Source organism: Embiotoca jacksoni, unplaced genomic scaffold, assembly GCF_022577435.1.
Source record: "Embiotoca jacksoni isolate LCO1_2020_lvr unplaced genomic scaffold, fEmbJac1.0.p SCAF_4, whole genome shotgun sequence".
In the NCBI taxonomy this organism is placed as follows: Eukaryota; Metazoa; Chordata; class Actinopteri; family Embiotocidae; genus Embiotoca; species Embiotoca jacksoni.
The window spans coordinates 14,170,767-14,190,417 of record NW_027185392.1 but is presented as its reverse complement, the minus strand read 5'-3'; the positions used below and the strand labels follow the sequence as shown (position 1 = coordinate 14,190,417).

General features: G+C 42.4%; 1 protein-coding gene across 2 annotated transcripts in view; it reads right to left on the bottom strand.

Annotated features, from left to right (window-relative positions):
• The window catches only part of hhip (hedgehog interacting protein), a 36,426-nt gene extending 21,375 nt beyond the window's left edge, over window positions 1-15,051 (bottom strand). The window contains exons 1-3 of one of the 2 annotated variants that reach the window (XM_069166962.1): window positions 14,234-15,051; window positions 9,994-10,186; window positions 1,815-1,959 (exon numbers count right to left, since the gene is read on the bottom strand). In XM_069166962.1, the coding sequence (XP_069023063.1) occupies window positions 1,815-1,959; window positions 9,994-10,186; window positions 14,234-14,518 (623 nt within the window). In that variant the 5' untranslated portion in view covers window positions 14,519-15,051. Of the gene's footprint in view, window positions 1-1,814; window positions 1,960-9,993; window positions 10,187-13,481; window positions 13,601-14,233 lie in introns of those variants that run through there. The other variant, XM_069166963.1, reaches the window with a different exon arrangement.
• Between the last annotated feature and the right edge of the window lie 4,600 nt (window positions 15,052-19,651).

The window sequence follows — 19,651 nt, the reverse complement described above, 5'->3', positions numbered from 1 at the left end:
TAAATCCTTTTTCCTAGCGCTGAAAGTGATTAAAATTAGTCTCAGCTGACATAACTAGCAGGTGTGCTCTTTTTAATCTTGTGCCTTGGTTATGAATAAGGGAGTCAGATGTTACATATCTATCTCTGAGGCACAGAGAGGTTTCTCTCAGCTTTGCTGATTTACTAATTATGTGAATTTCCCATTTACTAAGGTGGGAGTAGAATCCACTATGCTTGAACCACAAACAGCCCCTAGTGAACCTTGCTCTGTGCCATTTTTAGGCTTTTGGATGTTTGAGGACTTTCTGTTTATAGCGATTTTACATTTTATATTAGTTCTATTATGCATGTTTAACCACTAAGTACATTGAGTGCCCTGCGAAAACCCAGTCTATCTTTGTGTCTGATTCTAATGATGCATTTTATGTATGAAGTGTGACTGTTTATCAACTCCCAATGCAGCCATCTAAAGACAGCAGGTACAATGTATTCAATCTGCAGTCTCTAATTGGAGTGACAAAATCTGGTCCTCTAACTTCAATCTTGTGCAACACAGCAGACTGCTGCAAACTAAACATTAAAAATTCAGTGTTCTGTGTAGACCCATCTCGCTGGCTGTCACTCAGATTCCTACCGTACGCTGTGAATGTCAGCAACAGTGTTCCTATGCATTGGACAGACATATTTTATTCTGAGCCTTTGAATATCATAAAACAACTGAAACCACTTCCTCCTCTCTAGACTGTGGAACTCAAGCACAACCACCTGTTCACAGCAGTCCTCCATCTTTCCATCTTCATTCAAAACATCAGCTCATCAGGGCATTAACTGTGTGTGTGTCTTCTGTGTGAGATCTGGTCAAATTAGCAGAGGCGGTTCGATCTAATCCCGCTACATCCACCCACCACTGTGCAGGTGTGCTACCAACCTATAGTGACAAGGCCAGAAACCTTTGCGACTTTACCAGACCAAAGCCATCCAACACACAACAGTCATGTATATGATGGATTCTCTCTTGTCCTACAACATTGAGCAGCACATTCTACCAGTCATGAAAATAAAATTAAAAAAAAGTGCACAACCAGTCCCTCTGTGCATTTCACAAAGAACAAGAGCATTTGAGCTTTGTGCCTTAATTCTCAAGTATGAAAAACATAATCTTAGCCCATAACTCGGATTAAATTTTGGCACTTTCTCCCAGCCTTTAACGAGAGTCCTGCTCACTATCACTTATGCGAGGCTACCTCGCCCAGCTAAAAGCACAGAAACGACAAATGTGCCCCTGACTCTCGAAATGTCGGAAATTATTTGACTGAATGTTGGTTGCTGCTCTTTAGGTGCACATGCTTTCTGGTCTTCTTGCCTCAGGGAAAACAGAGATGAAAGGCATCCCCCCGCGGACAAAAGGGCAAAGCCCTCTGTGATGTACAGACCTTTGCAGTGAGGGAGGCAAACTGAATGACGCAGGATAAGCATTTTCATTATGTTACCAAAGCTGAGCAAAAGCAGTCTGGACAAACTTTAGGATTAGAGGAGAAATTGCGTAGCATTTCTGTCTCTCCATGTCAAAATGGACCAATGAGCCCAGAACATGTTACTGAGGCTACGCCTGTTTTAATAAAAACATAGTAAAAACAAAAAAACAACATCTAAATGTCTTGAACCTAAACTCATAGTTACTAATGAAACCTGAAAAGTTGACTTGGTTAAAACATGAACTATTCAATGATTATCCAAAATATTTAGATTTTGTTATGAATATTACTACTCATCTTCCATAACGTAATTCTGTCCACAGATGGGATAAAATGTGGTAAACGTCAGACAACAAACCTGCTGATATCTTCTATTTTCTCATCTTCTAAGTAGTTGGAATCTTGCCCATGTGGTTGCTTTCGTTGAAAGTCTGGAAAGCATAAACTGGCATCTCTCCTCCCGTAGTATTGGCAGAACTCATCCACATCAGCTTGGAACAGTTCTAGCAAACACAACAGATACACACACAGACGTAGGTTGTTACACACACTGTGAATACTGCATGGTTAAATGACTTCATACAATTAATGTAGGTTGCGAAACCGAAAGGATCCAATGAAGATTCTTCTGACGTTGTTCTGTACTTCTGCTTGTGAATATCTATAATGTATCATGGCTGGACATTCATGAAGAAGACGACAAAAAGGTTAGTGGAAGCAGAGGAAGAGAGAAGTGAAGAAGTGATGTGAAATGATGTGCTGCTGTGTTTGTGTGCTGGGGAGTGTTGGTGTTGTATTTGATGAGCCAACCCAAATCCTGGCCAGAGCAGTCTGAAATGAACAAGTGATAAGAAACTGGGCCAAATCAAATGGATCACAGATTAGACAGGACTCGACAGTGAACTGTGTTTCTTCCAGCAAAAATACTGTATTCTCAGTTTTAGTTTACCCTGTCATTGTTCTGATTTATGAAATGATGCTTAGGCAGCAGTCTTAATGAACTATGGATAAGACTCTGAGCCTGTTCAGCGACGTAGGAGTCAGTGATGAGGTTGCATTTACTCCAACTGGAGAATCCCTCTGTTTTAGACAGTTAAAACCAATGTGTCGTGTCAATGTACACCAGTTGTCAGTGTTGGATGAATTTATAGTACCAACTGATGGAAGCTTAAGAAATGGAAAGCCTTTTGGAAATAGATAAGAACACCTTGCAAGTAGTCGCAAGATACATTAAGCTTCCACTGGAGGTGCACATCCAGGCTGTAGTACAGAATAAAGAATTAGAATTAAACCCAGTGCAACATTAGGCATCATCAGGGCTCTAATTTTCCTACTTAGGCACTAAAAGGATCATATCTCAGCTGGTTCTTCTGTAATTTAAAGGAATAGTTTGCTGGTGTAAAGATGGTCTTTGTACAAAACCCGAGTGTCTATGCACTTGATAGGTGCAACACTTTTTGAAATTGGTGCAACATGACCAGAGAAAACGGAGAAAATAGGCTTCAGTCTTAATTTTCGGGCAGAATGCAGAAGTCCTACAAACCCCAGGATTCACCGCGCTCGTTGCGTTCTCTTGCAGCCGCCTCTACCTCGTTTCTATTGGATAAGCTTGAACGGAGGTCCCGGTCACCTGCATCTAAACCGGGGTGTTAGCAAGTGAGGAGCCGCCCGTTTGGTTTGGTTGGAAACTTTTTGGTCGCAATGGTTTCGACTTGCATTGTTACCGAGTCCCGAGCGCTGTAAACAAATACAAATGACCTCACACATGGAAAGAAACACCGTGGTTGGAAGTATAAGTTTGTAGTCTCCATTTCAAACCGGAGGACTGAGAACACAACGACTCGGACCAAACCGAGGACGTGAAGAGGAAATAAGTGGAAGATATCGCCGGTCCATCTACGAACCGGGACTTTTCTCTGCATCCTCCCGGACCCAAAACACGCTGCATACAGTTGAGGATGTCGCCACAATCTGTCGTTACTACGATGTTGTTATTCCCCGAGTAGCTAAAGTACACTATACCCACTGATAAACCGTAGCGCGTCACTGTAAGTTACACTAACTGCTTGCTTGCTGACATGGTCAGAGTCTCTGCACAGCATCTTCCTTTTTATCTTACTGTTTCAATACTACAAACACATATCAGCTGGAGGGAGAGAGGACAGAGAACATATGTCATACTGTTACACTGCATGTCAGTACAATGCTATTTGTTGCATCAACAAGTTGGACTATTTCTATTATCTTGACAACCAATTTGGTAAAATTTTAAAATCTCTGTTGTGAATATGATACAGCACACTCCTGTCGTAAGGGTGAAAATGTTTCTTATTTAAAAGTATTCCCTAATTGTTATTATTAACGAGTTTTCTTTTTTTCTTACCAAAAACAGGTGTGCTGGAAGCTTTTCTCATTGTCCTCCTCTAAACGGCAGACTTTCTCTTACAGGTGACTGACCACAACCAACACAGGTGTGTTTACATGTTGTCAAATCTAAGCAAAAGTGAAAATCATATTTTTTCTCAGCTGAATCACTTTGGTTCTGTGCATTGATGTATGTAACTCCAAGTGTTGTTGGCTCTTAGTTCCTGCTTTTTCTGTATAAATATCGTTTACCATAATTGTAATGTAGCCCAAATGTATGAGCCATTTCATAAATACTTTTACATTATTACTCTGAATTTTTTTCCCCCCTTCCTCTTACAGGAGAACCACGTTTCACACGAGTTTATTGTGATTTTCAATCCACACACCACAGAGTTCATCTGAAGCCAATACCAGAACCTTCAAAAGGAGCTGCAACAGCACAGATCAACAGCTGCTTCTGGGTGTTAAAGTGGACGGTGCAATAATGATTGACGTTGTGCTGATTCAGATACAAATTTCCTAATTGACACATTTTCAATATGCTTTAATTACCTTCTATATTATTGCTTTCTGAGCTCTATGTTTTGCAAAAATTAATCACTGGGATAGATTACCAGCTGAAGGTCTGTCAGGATGATAACTCCTGGAAACAACTGCAACTATTATGCCGATATAAAATATATAATTGTTCTATTGTTTGGTCTATAAATCAGTAGTTTAGCAGTTCTATGTTGTTTTATTAACTTTTTTCCTCAGATAAAAAAAACAAAAACATGGGCTATTATAACAGATTATGTTAAAGTAGTCATATAGGTGCAGAATGAATCAAAGGCAGAAATATCTTGTCTGCAAAAACAATCTATTTTAAGAGGGTCAAACCTCATATTCTCTTCTGCTTCCAGTAGCATGTCCTGAATAATGAGTGGGATATAGAACAAACTAAAACCAGGTAATTCAAAGTTTTATTCACAAAATTTCTGAAAAGATATTTCCGAGTAAAATTCTAGTTCACATTCAAGTGTTTGTGTGAGATGAATAGTTAGATCTCTCACCTTGTGGAAATTTAAACACTGTCTAAGAATACTTTAAAGTTCTAGTTCATCCAGTGCATCTGCTGTTTCTCTGAGTCCCTGGTGCTGTCCGTCAGTGATGGAAACTTCCCTCTGATGGTCTGCAATACTCTGGCTGGCAAAACAGAAAATGTGATTAAAAAGTACTTCAGAGTAATGTACATAATGTAAAGAGCAAACATTTGATGACTACACGGTATCCAGCAGCGAAATCAAAGCCTGTATGTTTGTATAGACATGCAATCAGCGGAGACTGTAAACAATCCCTGCTAAACTATAAAAAATGATAGTGAATATCATGCCACATTTTGTAGGCTATAGTATCACTAGCTTTCACTATGAACTGAAATCATTTACGAGAAAAATGCACTTCTCGACATTGCACAACGCTAACATAACCCATTTTTTCTTTTTAAAACCAGGATTACACCATGTTCTAACATCGTATAACTATTTCAGATGAGTGGCTGCGTCTGCTGCAGTGTAAACTTCCACAGCTCCTACATACAGTCAGTCAGAGCGGCTAAGGTCAGGCTGAACTACGTTAAAACCGTCGGGACCGGGGCCGCGTGCATGCTGCAATAATCTCGAATATACCTCATAAAAACGTGTAGTGTATGATATCACATTGTAACGTTGACAATAATAACGCACTGTTGCAGTTGTACTTACTGAGTACTTAGACGTCCGTTTCGCCCCGCTGGCTTCACTATTTCACAGCAGCACGGTGACTGTAGTTCGGTGTCCATCGGTGCAGATTTCCCGCAGCGGCTCGACCCGTTGTCCCCTGGCCCGGGGAGAGACGGCTACCGGCTGGTTCGATCTGTGCCGCTTTAGTCGCACGGTGCTCGGCCTTCACTCTCGGCTGTGGCGGCCTCTTCCTCCTCCATACGCCGGAACTCCTCCGCACAATATTTTCGCTCATATAAGTAGCCCTGAATGTCTGAATCCAGCATTACACTGTTCAAATGGTTGTCGTGTTTATTAACGTTACTTTCTGCCCTAGTCCTCCGGTTTGTGTGGGCAGCATGGTGGACGGGCTGTTTTTGAGTTTGAACCGGTGAGGACAGAACCCACCACTGACTGGCTGCGGAAACCCAGGAAATAAACAGTCTGTAGTTTCTACTCCGGCTCCTAAAGTCTGCCAGACGTCCTTTGCGCGACGCGGGGAGCTCTCGCAGCCAGCCACATTGTGGGAAATTACATATGTATCATAAAGTACTACTTTGTATTGATGCAAATCGGGTTGAAAATCGGCGAGCGACTCTTTTAAAGATTGACAAGTTGCTGACATACCCTGTAGTGTTGATGATATCTCGACGAAAACTAAAACATGCCCGTACTGTCACCCCGACGTAAGCGTCACAGAGAGTTTCAACATGTTTTTGAAAGATGTGAGATGCAAAGAGAGCCAACTGTAGGATTAGTAGAATTATTAAAACTGGGTGAACTCTGGCCAAAGGTTTTTCAGTCTGCTACCAATGCGTTTCCATGGCAGAGTATTCTGGGAACCAAATTTACTTCATGAGTTCAAGAAACCAGACAAGACGTCTTTATGCTCGGCAACACTACAGACAAAGTTGTTCTGCAAGGTGTAGAACATTTCAAAGTGACAAAAAGAATATACTTTATTCTACCACTACACCATGTCACACCATTTTCCATCATCATCTCTCAAAATCAGCACACCAAGAGGACCCTCCATTGTAGTTAGCGATAGTGGTGGATGGTTATCTCCTTTAAAAAAAAAAAAAAAACTGTGGTCATTCCCTTAATTGGAGTTTAAAATGTTATTCCTTCATTATTCCTGTAATTCTCAGGAATCCCTGAACAAAAAAACAACCCATCCACATGGTTTATCCTTCAAACAGGTCTGGCTGTTTTGCATTACTGAGCTGCACATGGGCGCAGCATGTGAAATGAAATAATCAGCCTGTTAAATATGGCATGTAATTCTGAATAAACAAAAATGTTTTCAGGCTGACATGTTCATAGCTTGCATTGCCAAACAAAGACATGATGTTCCCAAATGCTGACGGATTGTATTCTGCTAATTTAGCACGAGTTTAAGGTAAAACTGACATCATGTCATTCCTTATTTCCCTTTGGCCACACAGTTTACCTGAAATGTTTTTTTGTGCCAGAGAAAATGGTGATTTGCATAAACAAAGCAGTCACACACAACTACGCCTCCAGCCAGTGCAGTCACAACATTATTCCCGGCAAAAAGCGAAGTGAGCAGTGGGTCTCGGCGGCCCTTTGCGACCTAAAAACAATCTTGCCAATATTGTTTCCTTTAGTCAATCCCTCAGAGGACAGAGGAGAGCAAATACACCAGTGATAAAAACACAAACAGGACTCTCCCTGTCCGTCCTTTCATCTCCCTCTCCTGCCACACACCGCAAGAGCTGACCGCACCAAATACTGGAGGTGATAGGATATCCCCTCAAACATCTAAACACAACATGGAGATCAAACACACATAGAAACACACACACACACACACACACACACACACACACACACACATACACACACACACACAGCTCTGGCTATACCACCCACACTCTTGCGTCTGCAGTTATCTTAACCGTGCTGGTTGGGGACCTCGGGTGCAGAGTGGGGGCGGGGGTGGGGGTGGGGGTGGGGGGGGGGGCTGAGTGAGGGAAGATATGAGAGGAGCATGGAGAAGGTGGGAGACCCTCTGTAGAAGTGAGAGTCAAGGCAGTAAATATCTTTATGGAGAAAAGGGGGCCAAGTACACGGCCTAATCAAGGGCCGGTAGGAAGTTTCATGGGAGCAGGACGACAGTTACGAATGCTGTAAAGGCTACCGTTTCAATTTAAAACCATTCGCCGGTGAGCTTCAATTAGCAAAACTCGAGCAAACGTCACACTCTCGGTTCATGTTTTTGGTGATATTCACTGTTGCTTTCTCACGTGAGAATATTCAGATGCGCAATTTAAAAATGGCAACACGATTATTATTACTATTATGTGCAAACAGTGTTTTCAACTCTCAATCCAATTCATTTTTTTGAAGTCAGCAGGGCGTGCATTTTCCAGTTTATTTGTCAGTGTTGTCAATCAACAGGCTTTAACAATATGTTGCACCTTTATTAAAATTGTGTGCATTAACAGAAAAAAAAAAAGATAAGCATGCAAAAGGAAAAGACAGGAGACAAAGAGAGAGAGAGAGAAAGAGAGTGTGTGAGGAAGTGAACAGAAGGGAGGGAAACTGAGAGTGAGAGACAGAACTCTGTCCATATTCCTGGCTCCCCAGCGCTAAAGTTATACTTCCATCTGGTTATCTTCCAAGGCAACCTGGGTGGCCCACCCAAAGTACTTGACATCTTGATGCACTTCAGCAGTTTTACATACACACAACCTTTGTAGAAAAATAAATGTGTCATTCGTCACCACATATGCTGATCTGTGGGGGGCTGAGGTGGGGGTGAGCAGGGAGGAGCACAACAGCAAGCAGGGGGAGGGAGGGAGGGAGGGAGGGAGGGGGGGGGGATTCGTTTCTGGATTCCTCCTGAGCTTTTTTGGGTTTTGACTCTCTGAGCCCGTATGTCTGTCAGTTTATGAGCAAGTAATGTAACTTCAGACAGGACCTCTTCTTCCTCCCTCTTCCTTTGGTCTGTGGAGTGCCCCCCCCCCCCCCCCAACCTCAATTGTAGTTCAAGTGTTGTACACGATATGCCAGCGGGACATTAGATGTAGATTCGGATGGACTCGGATGGAATGTATGTGTTTGATATTTGATTTGAGCTGCAGCATACCATGTGGGTGGGTTGCAGACGAGTGTGTTTGAAACTGTACTCTGCTTACAAATCTCAGCAGATCTAATCAGTTTGTGGCGACAGAGATTGGAAGAAGACTTGGCTGGAGCAGAAAAGGCAGTCAAAAAAGTGTTTGATCATGTTTGGTATGCACTCTGAAGACACAGGTACCTGCGATTTTGCATCCCTTCAAAGGGAATTCTTCTGAAGAGCAAATGCTTTGAGGGAGCAGAAGGGTTCCTATCACTTAACAAGCACCGTATACACAAGGAAAACTGTTGCATCGGTGAGCTTTTTACCTGTTCTGTGGATTCTGACTCCCAGTCAGGGATGACAGGGCCCAGTGAAGCAACACTTCAACTGTGTTTAGAATCATGTGACCTTACACCTCAAATGAAAACATTGTAACGGCAGAGCATGAGGCGCTGTTTTTTAGGTGACAGGTTATGTGTGAGGAAGGCAAAGCCGTCATGTCTAGACCACAGCCAGGGGGCATATGCATCCCAAACACAGAATCAACCCCAGCAGTGTGGCGAGCCGCATCCAGTAATAGGTCATAAAATAGTTCATTCTGCTACGGTCAGTCGAGTTTTCTGGTACACTGATCAGGTGGGCTGGCTTTTGTCGGTGCATGTGAGAAAATTGTTTTTACACCTTCTTTGCAATTATAGTGTTTTCCATTCACAAGTCAGGAAATGTCTCAAATCTGTGTATTGTTACTACACCCAAAATGATTACAAATTTGTGCTGATTAAAATAATCTGGCATGATTTGAACAAACGTAACAGAGACAAGAGAACAACACTATCCGCACCTGGCGATTTAAACACAGCATGACTGAATAATGTGTTACAAAAAGCACAAATATTGCTTGGCTCTTTGCTATATCAAATATGCAACATTAGTCTGCACTCAGATGTTGTGTCGATATAAGCAAAGTGTGCCGAGCGATTACACTGATGCATTAAAGAGCAACAGTAAAGTAAGGAGCGAGGCAGCGAGCGAGTGGTAAGACAAGCTCAGCAACAAATGGAGGTGAGGTCAGATGAGGTAAGAGCTGGATAAATAAATATTCACAGACCAGACTACTGACGCACCACTTCTTGCATAAGTCCAAAAATCTGCCAGTTCTACATGTGCAAGCTGAGTCGCAATAAGAAATGAGGCCTGCTGTGAATCTTCATTAATCACAATCACACGTTAGTTTCATTTCACTTACTCTGTTCCTGCTTATATGTTTCCTTTGCGTACCGCCAGGTAACCACACAAGCAACAGTTAAAGTTATATTAATGGCCATTATTATCTGTGTAATTACCTGGTATGTGCCCCCTGCAGGTGTAGTAGAACTCGCGGCAGAAGTCCTGGCAGAGCCGCGGCAGGTCTGGCTCCCTGTGTGGCATCTTATCCATGTCCAGGGAGTGGAACAACACCTGGGCATTGGGGGAGCAGCGAGCACACTTGATCTCCTCCAGGAGACGTCCACATTCTGTATTGTTGGTGGAGAAAATCTGGAGACCACACGCAACAAGCACCGATGCCTGATTAAAATGGATAGGCTGTTAACTTTTACCTCTTACTTCACATTGCACATGCAAGCCTACATGTAGTTCAGGATAATAAGCTGGGCATTTGATGATATTAACATCGTAAGCATTACACGCTAAAGAAGAGAAAGTTCAGACCGTAAGCAGCATTTTTCAAATCTTTAAAAATATCAGACAATTTAAGACTTTGTTTGATATTTTCTCGGACTATAACTATACAAGCTGAAATGTTTCCAAATCATCTTGGTGAGTTCAAATGGTCTTTTATTGGTGAATATTTTTATTTCGTTAACTTTTTTTAGTGCAAGACTTCTATAGATCAGTACATGAAATGTGTAAAATGAATGGTTTTGATTATATATTCAGACTATTTCTACATTAAAACACAGAAATGCCTTACTACACTTTCTGTCATAGAGTACCTGCCAAAAATGAACCAATCCCAACCCGGGTACCTAACATAAAGCCAGTTGTCTCTACCCTACACACATACAAGATCACATTCATATAGCAAACTGTATGTTAATAACTTCTCCTATTTGACATGTGCAACGTGAGATGTCATAAACCTAATGCTGACTTCCCTAAACACATCACAAAGGTAATGTCAATGTTACGGTTTGTTATTGTGTTAAACACCATGGTCCCACAGCAACATCACCTACAGAATGACCAGTGAGGCGGTAACCAGACAGTCTGCAGCACCTCTATCCGATCCACATCAACACACTGCAGAAGCACTCCAAATTTTCACTTGTAAGTAGTGTTATCGCCTCTTTCCTAATTTTTCCTCTGAAACATTTCTTTTGAGTCATCCTGTGTATACCAACTTTATTACAACAAAGGTTTTCAGTTTGAATTCTTAGCTAAAATACATATTTTTACATTTTCTCCCGACAACCTTTCCTATCCTGTACTCTTTGTTTCCAATATGTAAAGCACTGCGGTCGTAACTCCCTCTCTGTGTGGAGAAATAAACAAAGACATCTTCTCATTCTCTGCCTACTTACCCCAGGTCACAAACATTTAAAGTCAAATTACAATTCCCACGTCTGACAGATCTCAGGGGGCATGAAATGAATAAAGCCAAATAAGAGCCTCAAAGCCTGACTTGGGGTCATTACGCAAAAGTACACATAGAGTTAATCCAAAAGAAATTAGCAGGATTATTTACATAACAAATTAGCTATAATAAAACACAATGTAATCTGTTTTAGGTCAAGAGCGGTGCTGCTTGGGCAGGCAGGCAGGCAGGCAGGCTGGCAGTGCTTTGCTCTGTGTGAGGTCCATGTGTAAACACCAATTTAGAGATAGACAGGCACATCATTCCCACTCTGGTATCAACAAATTAGCAGTCTGTCGAAGTCAATTAGACCAGGGGACCTAAGGCTAACATATGGACACCTTACACTTCACTCTGGTTGCAGAACAAACTGCGACTGAGGAAAATATTTTTTTTATATGTTTAGAAGTTGTACGGAGCTGTGTTTACTCAACAGGTGGCTGAACTCCCTGCTAAAACCCACGGGTCTGCCTGAAAAATATACGGACGTACACGGAGGAAATCTCTCATCACAGAAGGTAGTGTAAAGCACTAATTGAAGAGGGACAAGATATTCCAGTTTATCCGAGTCTCCATTTATAAACTCCTATCTGAATCACGTTTTTCGCTCCGCAATTTATCGAACTGCTGATGTTTTCCCTCAAAAAGGGGAGCTCCAGCCTTGCCGTGACCCTCTATGTGTGGTGTGTTCCTCTGTCTCGGTGCCCTCTACTCTCATGCCATGTAGTGTTGTGGGCATGCCCGCTCTCCTGCTCTAAATTGCCCATTGATTCTGTGTGCCATGAGCTGGCACAAGGTCCACGGAGAGTAGCATTTGTGTGCTCTCAGCCATGCCCTGAGTCCATATGTTGCTGGGATGGGCTCCAATGTTGCCATCATCCAAACTAGAACAAGAGGACCTTTGTTTGTTGCCTTTTGCTGAATCTCAGCAAGTATGTTCCTCAAAAGCAGGGAGAAAATAGCAATGAGGCTCAGCTGTTGCACTTTTGCCGAGGTCAAGAACAGCCATAATCAGAAACATTGGGACTGTGGTGGCGAGGGAAATAAGATTGTCAGGCTATTTCAGATGTTTACATTGCATTTAAAAAAAAAAAAAAAAAACTGGCTTTACAATGCTCAGCTTCCTGTGGGGGGGGGGGGGCAGCTGGTACAGGATTACTGATTTCTATGAATGCATCTGCATATTGGCTTGACAGCAAAATTGACAGAACAAACATTTTAATAAAAGCATAATGCCATACTTGCAAAAAAAAAAAAAAAAAAAAGACTAAAAGCACTTGTCATTTAGCTGCAAAAAAAAATAAAAATCTGCAACAGTCTGGGAAGCTCACATGGTCAGAGAGACGGAGAGGAGAGGAGGAGAGCACTGAGGTAGGCAACACTGAGCTTTGACAAAACACTTGTCCTCAGGGAATAGGTGTAAGTTTGTTGGCAGGGGGGGACATAGTGAAGGACACACACCCTCTCAAAGGCATTAACACTTGGACAGGGCTGATGACCGGGGGGAGAGTGATGTTCTCCAGCTTCTCCCATTAGTGAAACCAACAAACACAATGGTGTTGTTGTTATTCTTTTTGCCATAACCAGAAAAGGGGGCTCCGTGTGTGGGCAGTGTAGCGGGGAGGAGGAGAAGTCGAGTTCGTCCTATTCAGTTTCTACCCCTCCAACCCCACCACCCCTCCACCCTCCTCCTCTTATTTGCATGACTTGAGCAAATTAAATGATGCAATATGGCTTTTTTGTCGCAAACACAAAGTGAGATACCACCCAGCCACTGAGTGACTGGAGGAGTGGTTTACATGAAAATGGACCGGTGAGGATCCAACGGAATCCGCTACAAGTTTTGGCGCATATAGTCGCTTCCCCTCCCTCCCCCCTTCCTCTCCTCCCCGCCTGCATGTCCCGAGGAGAGGTTTAAACCCCTGGCTTTTTTTAAAAAACAAAATTTTTTTACCTCTTCATGACATTTTAACACTTTGTTTATCTCTCCGGTCGGACCTGTAACGGTCAAGGAGGGCTGCGGACCAGCGCGAGCCCGACGCAATTAACGGTAAACACGTCAGAAAAAAAAACAAAAACAACAAGTACGTTAACTCTGAAAACCGCTGCGAACAAGTAAACAATCCCCCTTACAAAGCTCTCAGCTGCGGCAAACAAACAAACAAACAAAAAAAATAGGAACAAACGAGCTCCTACCTTTTCGGTTCAACGGTTTAGCTAGTAGTACCTCTCTCTCCTGTAGCGATAAGTAACGTAAATCGGCAGAGTGATTGCCATGGTAACGCCGAAGCGCATCGGACAAGCCGCATTAGAGTTGAACTGTTTGTTGATTTGATTGTGCAAAGCGAGATAACCTGGCAATAAATAAATAAATAAATACATGTAAATGTATTCTAGAAAGCTTTAAGTTCTTTCAATTTCAGAGCAGGTAAGTCCCCGTGTGGACACGCAGATCCCAAATAAAACAGCAGGATAAATTTGCACCGAAGAAGATTGTAATCGCTTATCAAAAGAGATTTTAAAAAAAAAAAAAAAAAAAAAAACATAAATAATGATAACCCGCGCAAGCGTGCTGTAGTTTATGCGGCGCGAACGGGGGGGGGGGGGGGGGGGGGGGGGTTTCACGAGCAGAGCCGGCAGGTTAAAGTGTACAAACACAAGGTACGGTGAAGTCACCATATGGTGTCACGGTGAGTGTGAAGAGACGTAAGCCGCAATATGTCCCTATAAGGATATCAAAATAACACTTTTTCGTATCGTTTACGTGCAGTCAGCAGGGCTACTTCCTCTCGACCATCCCCAAAATTCAGCTGTCGACATATAACACACACAATGACAATACCAAAGGGAGGAGGCTGTAAAATGCCTCTCCCGGAGGCGCCTCCGCAGTAAAACACTGTCCTTTTAATTTGAAGAAAATGCAGCGCGGTGGATGGACTTTAACCTACCCTGGGATCCCTGCGGTGCAGGATCTGATAGGCGGCTCTCCGTGTGGGACAGCACGACACACGGGGGTACAACCTGTGGCAAACCTCTCCGCTGCTGCTGCTGCTGCTGCTGCTGCCGTCAAGCAGCACTTTTCGCTCCCTTTTCTTCAGCCGCTTAGGCAAGCTCCCGTCGTAACATCTTCTCCTCCGGGGGCTTATTTCTCCCCTCTCGCCGAACTTTGCGTCCCCACATTCCCACACGTTGACCGCGATGGCCAGGACGAGCACAAATTGCAAATGCTTCATAGTTTCAAAAAGATCATCAAATTTAAAAAAAAAAAAATTAAAAAAAAAATTAAAAAATAAAAAGGAAAATTGGTACAACAAAGACTCAAGATATATGCCTCCCTTTTTAAAAGAGAGATGTTATATGTATATGTATTTAAGATATATGTCTCCAAGTAGCAGAAGCCGATTAGGAAAATGGCAAATCTGTAAAACGCAGGTGTCCCAAATTTGATTCACTGCTAAGAAGACAGGTGTTTCAAAATAAATTATTGTTTCTTCTGATTATATAGTACAATTCGGCTATTAAAAAAAGCAGGAATTAAAAATTAAAAGCAGAGCAATAACACAATTTATCCTGATGTACACAAAAAGTCAAAAGCCAAAACACCGTGAAGTGAAAAAGAGCCGTGACGTTCCTTTCAGATGTAATTCCTCTTGAGCACAGCACGGCAGTCTGTAAATGCACGGGTTCAAAAATAAAAACATATAAGAAAATAAAAGTTGTGTCTCACTAAAGTCCTCAGAGCGCTCACATGTTTTCCCGTGCTCTTTCCTCCTTCTTTTTAACCAGCGCGCGAGAAGAGGAGCGAGCACGGTGACGTATGATGTAGCGGGGGCGCGCGTATGGCCACAGTCGCGTCCACATCGAGGTAAACGGTTACCTGGCAGAGCGGTGGCCGGACAGTGGAGGTAAAGGGAGTCCTACTGTGGACAGCTCACTCGACCGAAAATAAAAATAAAATCACTATCACCACTCACTGGGTGTGGGGGGGGGGGGGGGGGGGGGGATATTCCACCACCCTAAACTTATGATGTAAACAAAATATAATGTGTGTTTTTTTTTTTTTATTTATTTTTTTTATAACAGCTCAGGGGGCATCTTACATAAACTCTTCTGAATTCCCTGTCCAATCCAGTATTTTAAAAGTCTTTCTCTTCTTTGCTCAGGCAGATGAATAGCCTCCGTGATTATTAGTTATTCTTCTGTTTTTATTTCTTTGTAGCAGCTGAAAATGTCTTCCATATTCAGTGGAGGAATGCAACTAAGTACTTACAGTTACTCTAAAACTGCTGTCTTGAGGTAATTGAGTACAGCAGTGACTATATTTATGCTATTTAATGGTCTTACTGCACCACATTTGAGATGAATAGTTAGTAGTTACTATGCAAATAAACATTTTACACATACAAAATGTGGTCAGCCAATGAAATATGATGCCTTGTTACACACATATTAAGTTAGCAAAGGCTCTTCTTCAACCACGCACATTTAAATGTTCATCATCGTGTATTATGGAAGAACATAACTCTGAAAGGCGCCGTTTTTATTCAATCATTTTTATTTTTAAAGTTTCAGTTGCATTTGTCTTAAAATACTTGGAGTATTTTTACATTGTGCTATTAGTACTTGGTAAAAAGTTTGTGCACATCTATCACCCCTATTAATGTACTTACTTATTGGTCAAGTCTTTAAAATGTATTATATTTAATATGTAGGAAGGATGAAGGCGTTTTTTTTCTGTTCTGGAAAGACTAACACTGTTGGAGAGGCAACTGACATTTCTGCAAGACTATGACATTATGAAAATGGAGAACACAATGTTACATCACATATTGTGTCATGAGTTGTTCGACTTTGTTTCTGAACACGGTCCAAAGGGTTTATTCTGTCAGCCACAGAATAATTAAAGGAGTTGTAGTTAGTGGAAAACAAAGTGAATCATGCACTGATGACCCGGTGCCCTGCACTTACATACTGTAAGGCATCTTAATGTGGCTAAAGTCTCCTGATAAAACCAAATGTGGGACAAATCCTCCTTCATTCTCCTCTTCAGAAAAGTCACATGATAGCGATCCAAAAGGGAATGTCCAACCATGGCAATTACTGGAGAAACAACAGCCCCCTCTCCCACCCCTCTTTTTGAATACACAGAGAACCTGAAATCAGTTACATTAGCAGCACCTGTTCTTACTTGGGGGTCTCCGGCACTCACCAGAGCCCCAGCTTAGCTTATCTACAGGAATCTGGAGCGGGTGGAATCCAGGAGGGGTTGGTTTGATTGTGGGCAATTATGGAAATGACTGTGTGTGCTATGAAGCAGTGGCAGACCCTGCCAGATCTGACCCCCCACCCTCTGCATTCTTTATGTTACCCAACTAGAGACTTTTCAGGACCAAGTATTGCCAAAGTGCCAGTGCCGTATTCTGGATGCAAAGGAAGGACGGAACAAGACCATATGAAGAGAAGAAATATGCCGCCACCGCCGCTATCCCTGTTAACACTAGAGCTCCAAGCACAGAAGAGAATATAACTGCATTGTCAAACAGCGTGAAAACATGTGGGATGCAGCTGTGGAGCAGAGAAGAGTACATCTGCTGAGAGAGATAGACCAACAGAATCACAGTTCAGCAGACAACAGTTCTGAGCTGACATAGAGAAGCACAGGCTCAGAGCAGACACACACACACACACACACACACACACACACACACACACACACACACACACACACACACACACACACACACACACACGAAGAAATAATGAGACATCCATAGAAAATGTCTTGGTCTCCTACATTTCCATTGCATTTCAAATGTGTAGTTAAACTCTGAGGCTCTCTTTGCATTAAGCTGGCTAATTAGGATCACACTTGCAAACACAATATTGATGTAAGTAAAATAAGCAAAGAGCATGATAATTTCAGGACAAGATACCACCTGCTTCGCCCTTTTATTTCTGCCGGGTCAGTGGGGGATTTCTCATGCGCTCAGCATCTGACCCTCTGAAAGGATGTCCCAGGGGATGATGGTTAGGTTTGCGTGTGACCACATAGCATCAACAACATGACTCCGGAGCTCGGCGAGCTCTCATTGCCGCCTCTGCTCTTTCCCAGACTGAGGAGATATTAAAAGTTTACGCTCTCTGTCCATTTCGCTGCTGCATTGTTTGCTTCATAACTCAGCATCGTAATCTTGAGCACAAACAACAGGAGTAAAGACAAGAACTCTATCTGTGCATTTTCAATGTTTCCATTCCGAGCAGGAAAAACACTACCTCACACCTCACAGTTCATTAGTCCACCTAAACTTGTCTGTGACTTTTGTTCAAAGAGGTGGCCAAACCTTAGCTGGAGGTTCAGCAGGGTTCATCGGCAGAGCAGCGAGAAAAGTAAGACTTTTATTATTCGAGTGAGTAATAACTCATTAACATGAAGAGAACACCGTGTCTTTTCCAAATAGCTGTCAAAATATGAATCAGTCCATGATGCTGTACTTCTTTTAACCTGAATTTCTGAGATATCTCAACAATAACTGGATGGATTTTCATGTTCGCGGTTACCATAGGATGAACCTTAATGACTCTAGATGATCTCCAGATCTTCCGCAAGCACCACCATGTTTTTTTTTTGGATGGATTTCAATCACATTTGCTGCACATTTCCATGTCCCATTTAGGATGAATTGGAATTGATTCCAAGACTTCCTGACATTTGATGTAGCGCCATCACCATGTTCAATTTGACCAGTGCTATGGTTTAAATCCCTTCAAAACTATAGGCATTCCCATCAGCCTGCACTGAACATTGTGTCTTGTGGTAATTGGCTTTCTAACATGCTAACATACAAAACTGAGATGGGGAAGATTGATCTTCATGGTGCTGTGCCAATACTGGAGATTGGTTTGATTGCACCCATATATCATTCTGTGATAGGGAAGAACATGCTCTGGTTTGCTTTTATTTCTATAAACTAATACCAATTGCAGCTGCAATGGTGCCCATGCTTAATCGTTTTAAGCCGTCGGAGGAAATTGTTTTGGTGGAGTATTTACACGTGGGGAGGTGAGGTGGAGGAGGCATTAATGAACGGAAAACCCAACATGCCTGCCTTATTGCGTGATCCAAAACTTCATCAAAACCTGTCATTTTTGTGTAGCGTATAGTTTTCTAGCTTGGAGGTTGCTGTTTCCTGTTGCAAGGGGGATTTTGAGAACAGTAACACACTGGTAGCGGCCAATAGCAGGCGTATAGCAGCATTCTGCATGTGGTGTGTCAGACTGGAATATGGCAAACATTTCACCGGCTTAACTTCAGTGTGTTTAGCATGCTTGTGAGCTTGTTAGCATGCTGATTTTAGCTGAAAGACTCACTGTGAAAACACTTCTGGAGATTCCTACAGTTTAGAGGATGCCGGTCTAATGTAGACCCAATCCTCAGCAGTCCACCCGCCCAATCTTCTGTATGCTCTAATTAAAAGCGTTCAGTGGTCTTCCTCGCCTGGCAGGTAAATTCTACAATTACTTCATTGATTGACTTACCGACAAAAAGGCATTCAAGGTTAACATATGAAGATGACGGGTGGCATAAACTGGTGAAGGAGATGCTAAATCCAATGAGGTCTAAACTTATTCAATTTAAAATATTCAACGGGCTCTATTGGACACCAGTGAGAATGAATTGGACAGGACTGAGTCACTCAAATCTCAAATGATGATACTGTCTATGTGTTCCTCAATTGTCCTAACCCAGCCATCTATTGGAAGAAGGCGTTTTACCTGCCTTATTTTATTGACTTCCTTGAGTTATAGCGAGGATACATATTGTTAAATGGTTTAGGCGCGTATTGTTAGCGAAGCAGAGCACCAAGCCGCTTCCGGGATGCAGCTTAAGTGCGCAGCGGCTCGTCTGGTGGAGCACCAAGGATTGTCTAGAATGGCAGCGACCAGCTTCATTCTCCGCTTTGTAGCTGACTGACGTAGCTTGTTCCAGTGGAAATTAGCCTTAAGCCTTGTTAGAACTTCTGTGGTTTTAGTCTTTTGTAAGCTAGCAAAGGAAGGAACACAAAGGTATTATCCGAATGAAATGCTTGGAGTAAACTGTTGCACATACACCACAGAACTGAAGCACATACAACTCGTACGGTAAGCATGCAATGTAGCGCAGCGCGATCAAAGCGTTCAGCACACTTCTTCATTGCGGAAGTCACATTACATTATTCCATTTTTCTTAACTCCACCACCAACATGAAATCATTAATGTCAGCCCACTGCTAACAGTCGCTCAACCATGTGTGTACTTTTCTTTCATGGCATCCATCCCTCACCTTGCAGCACACAGCAGCATTGTATTACTCTCACACCTTCTTTAA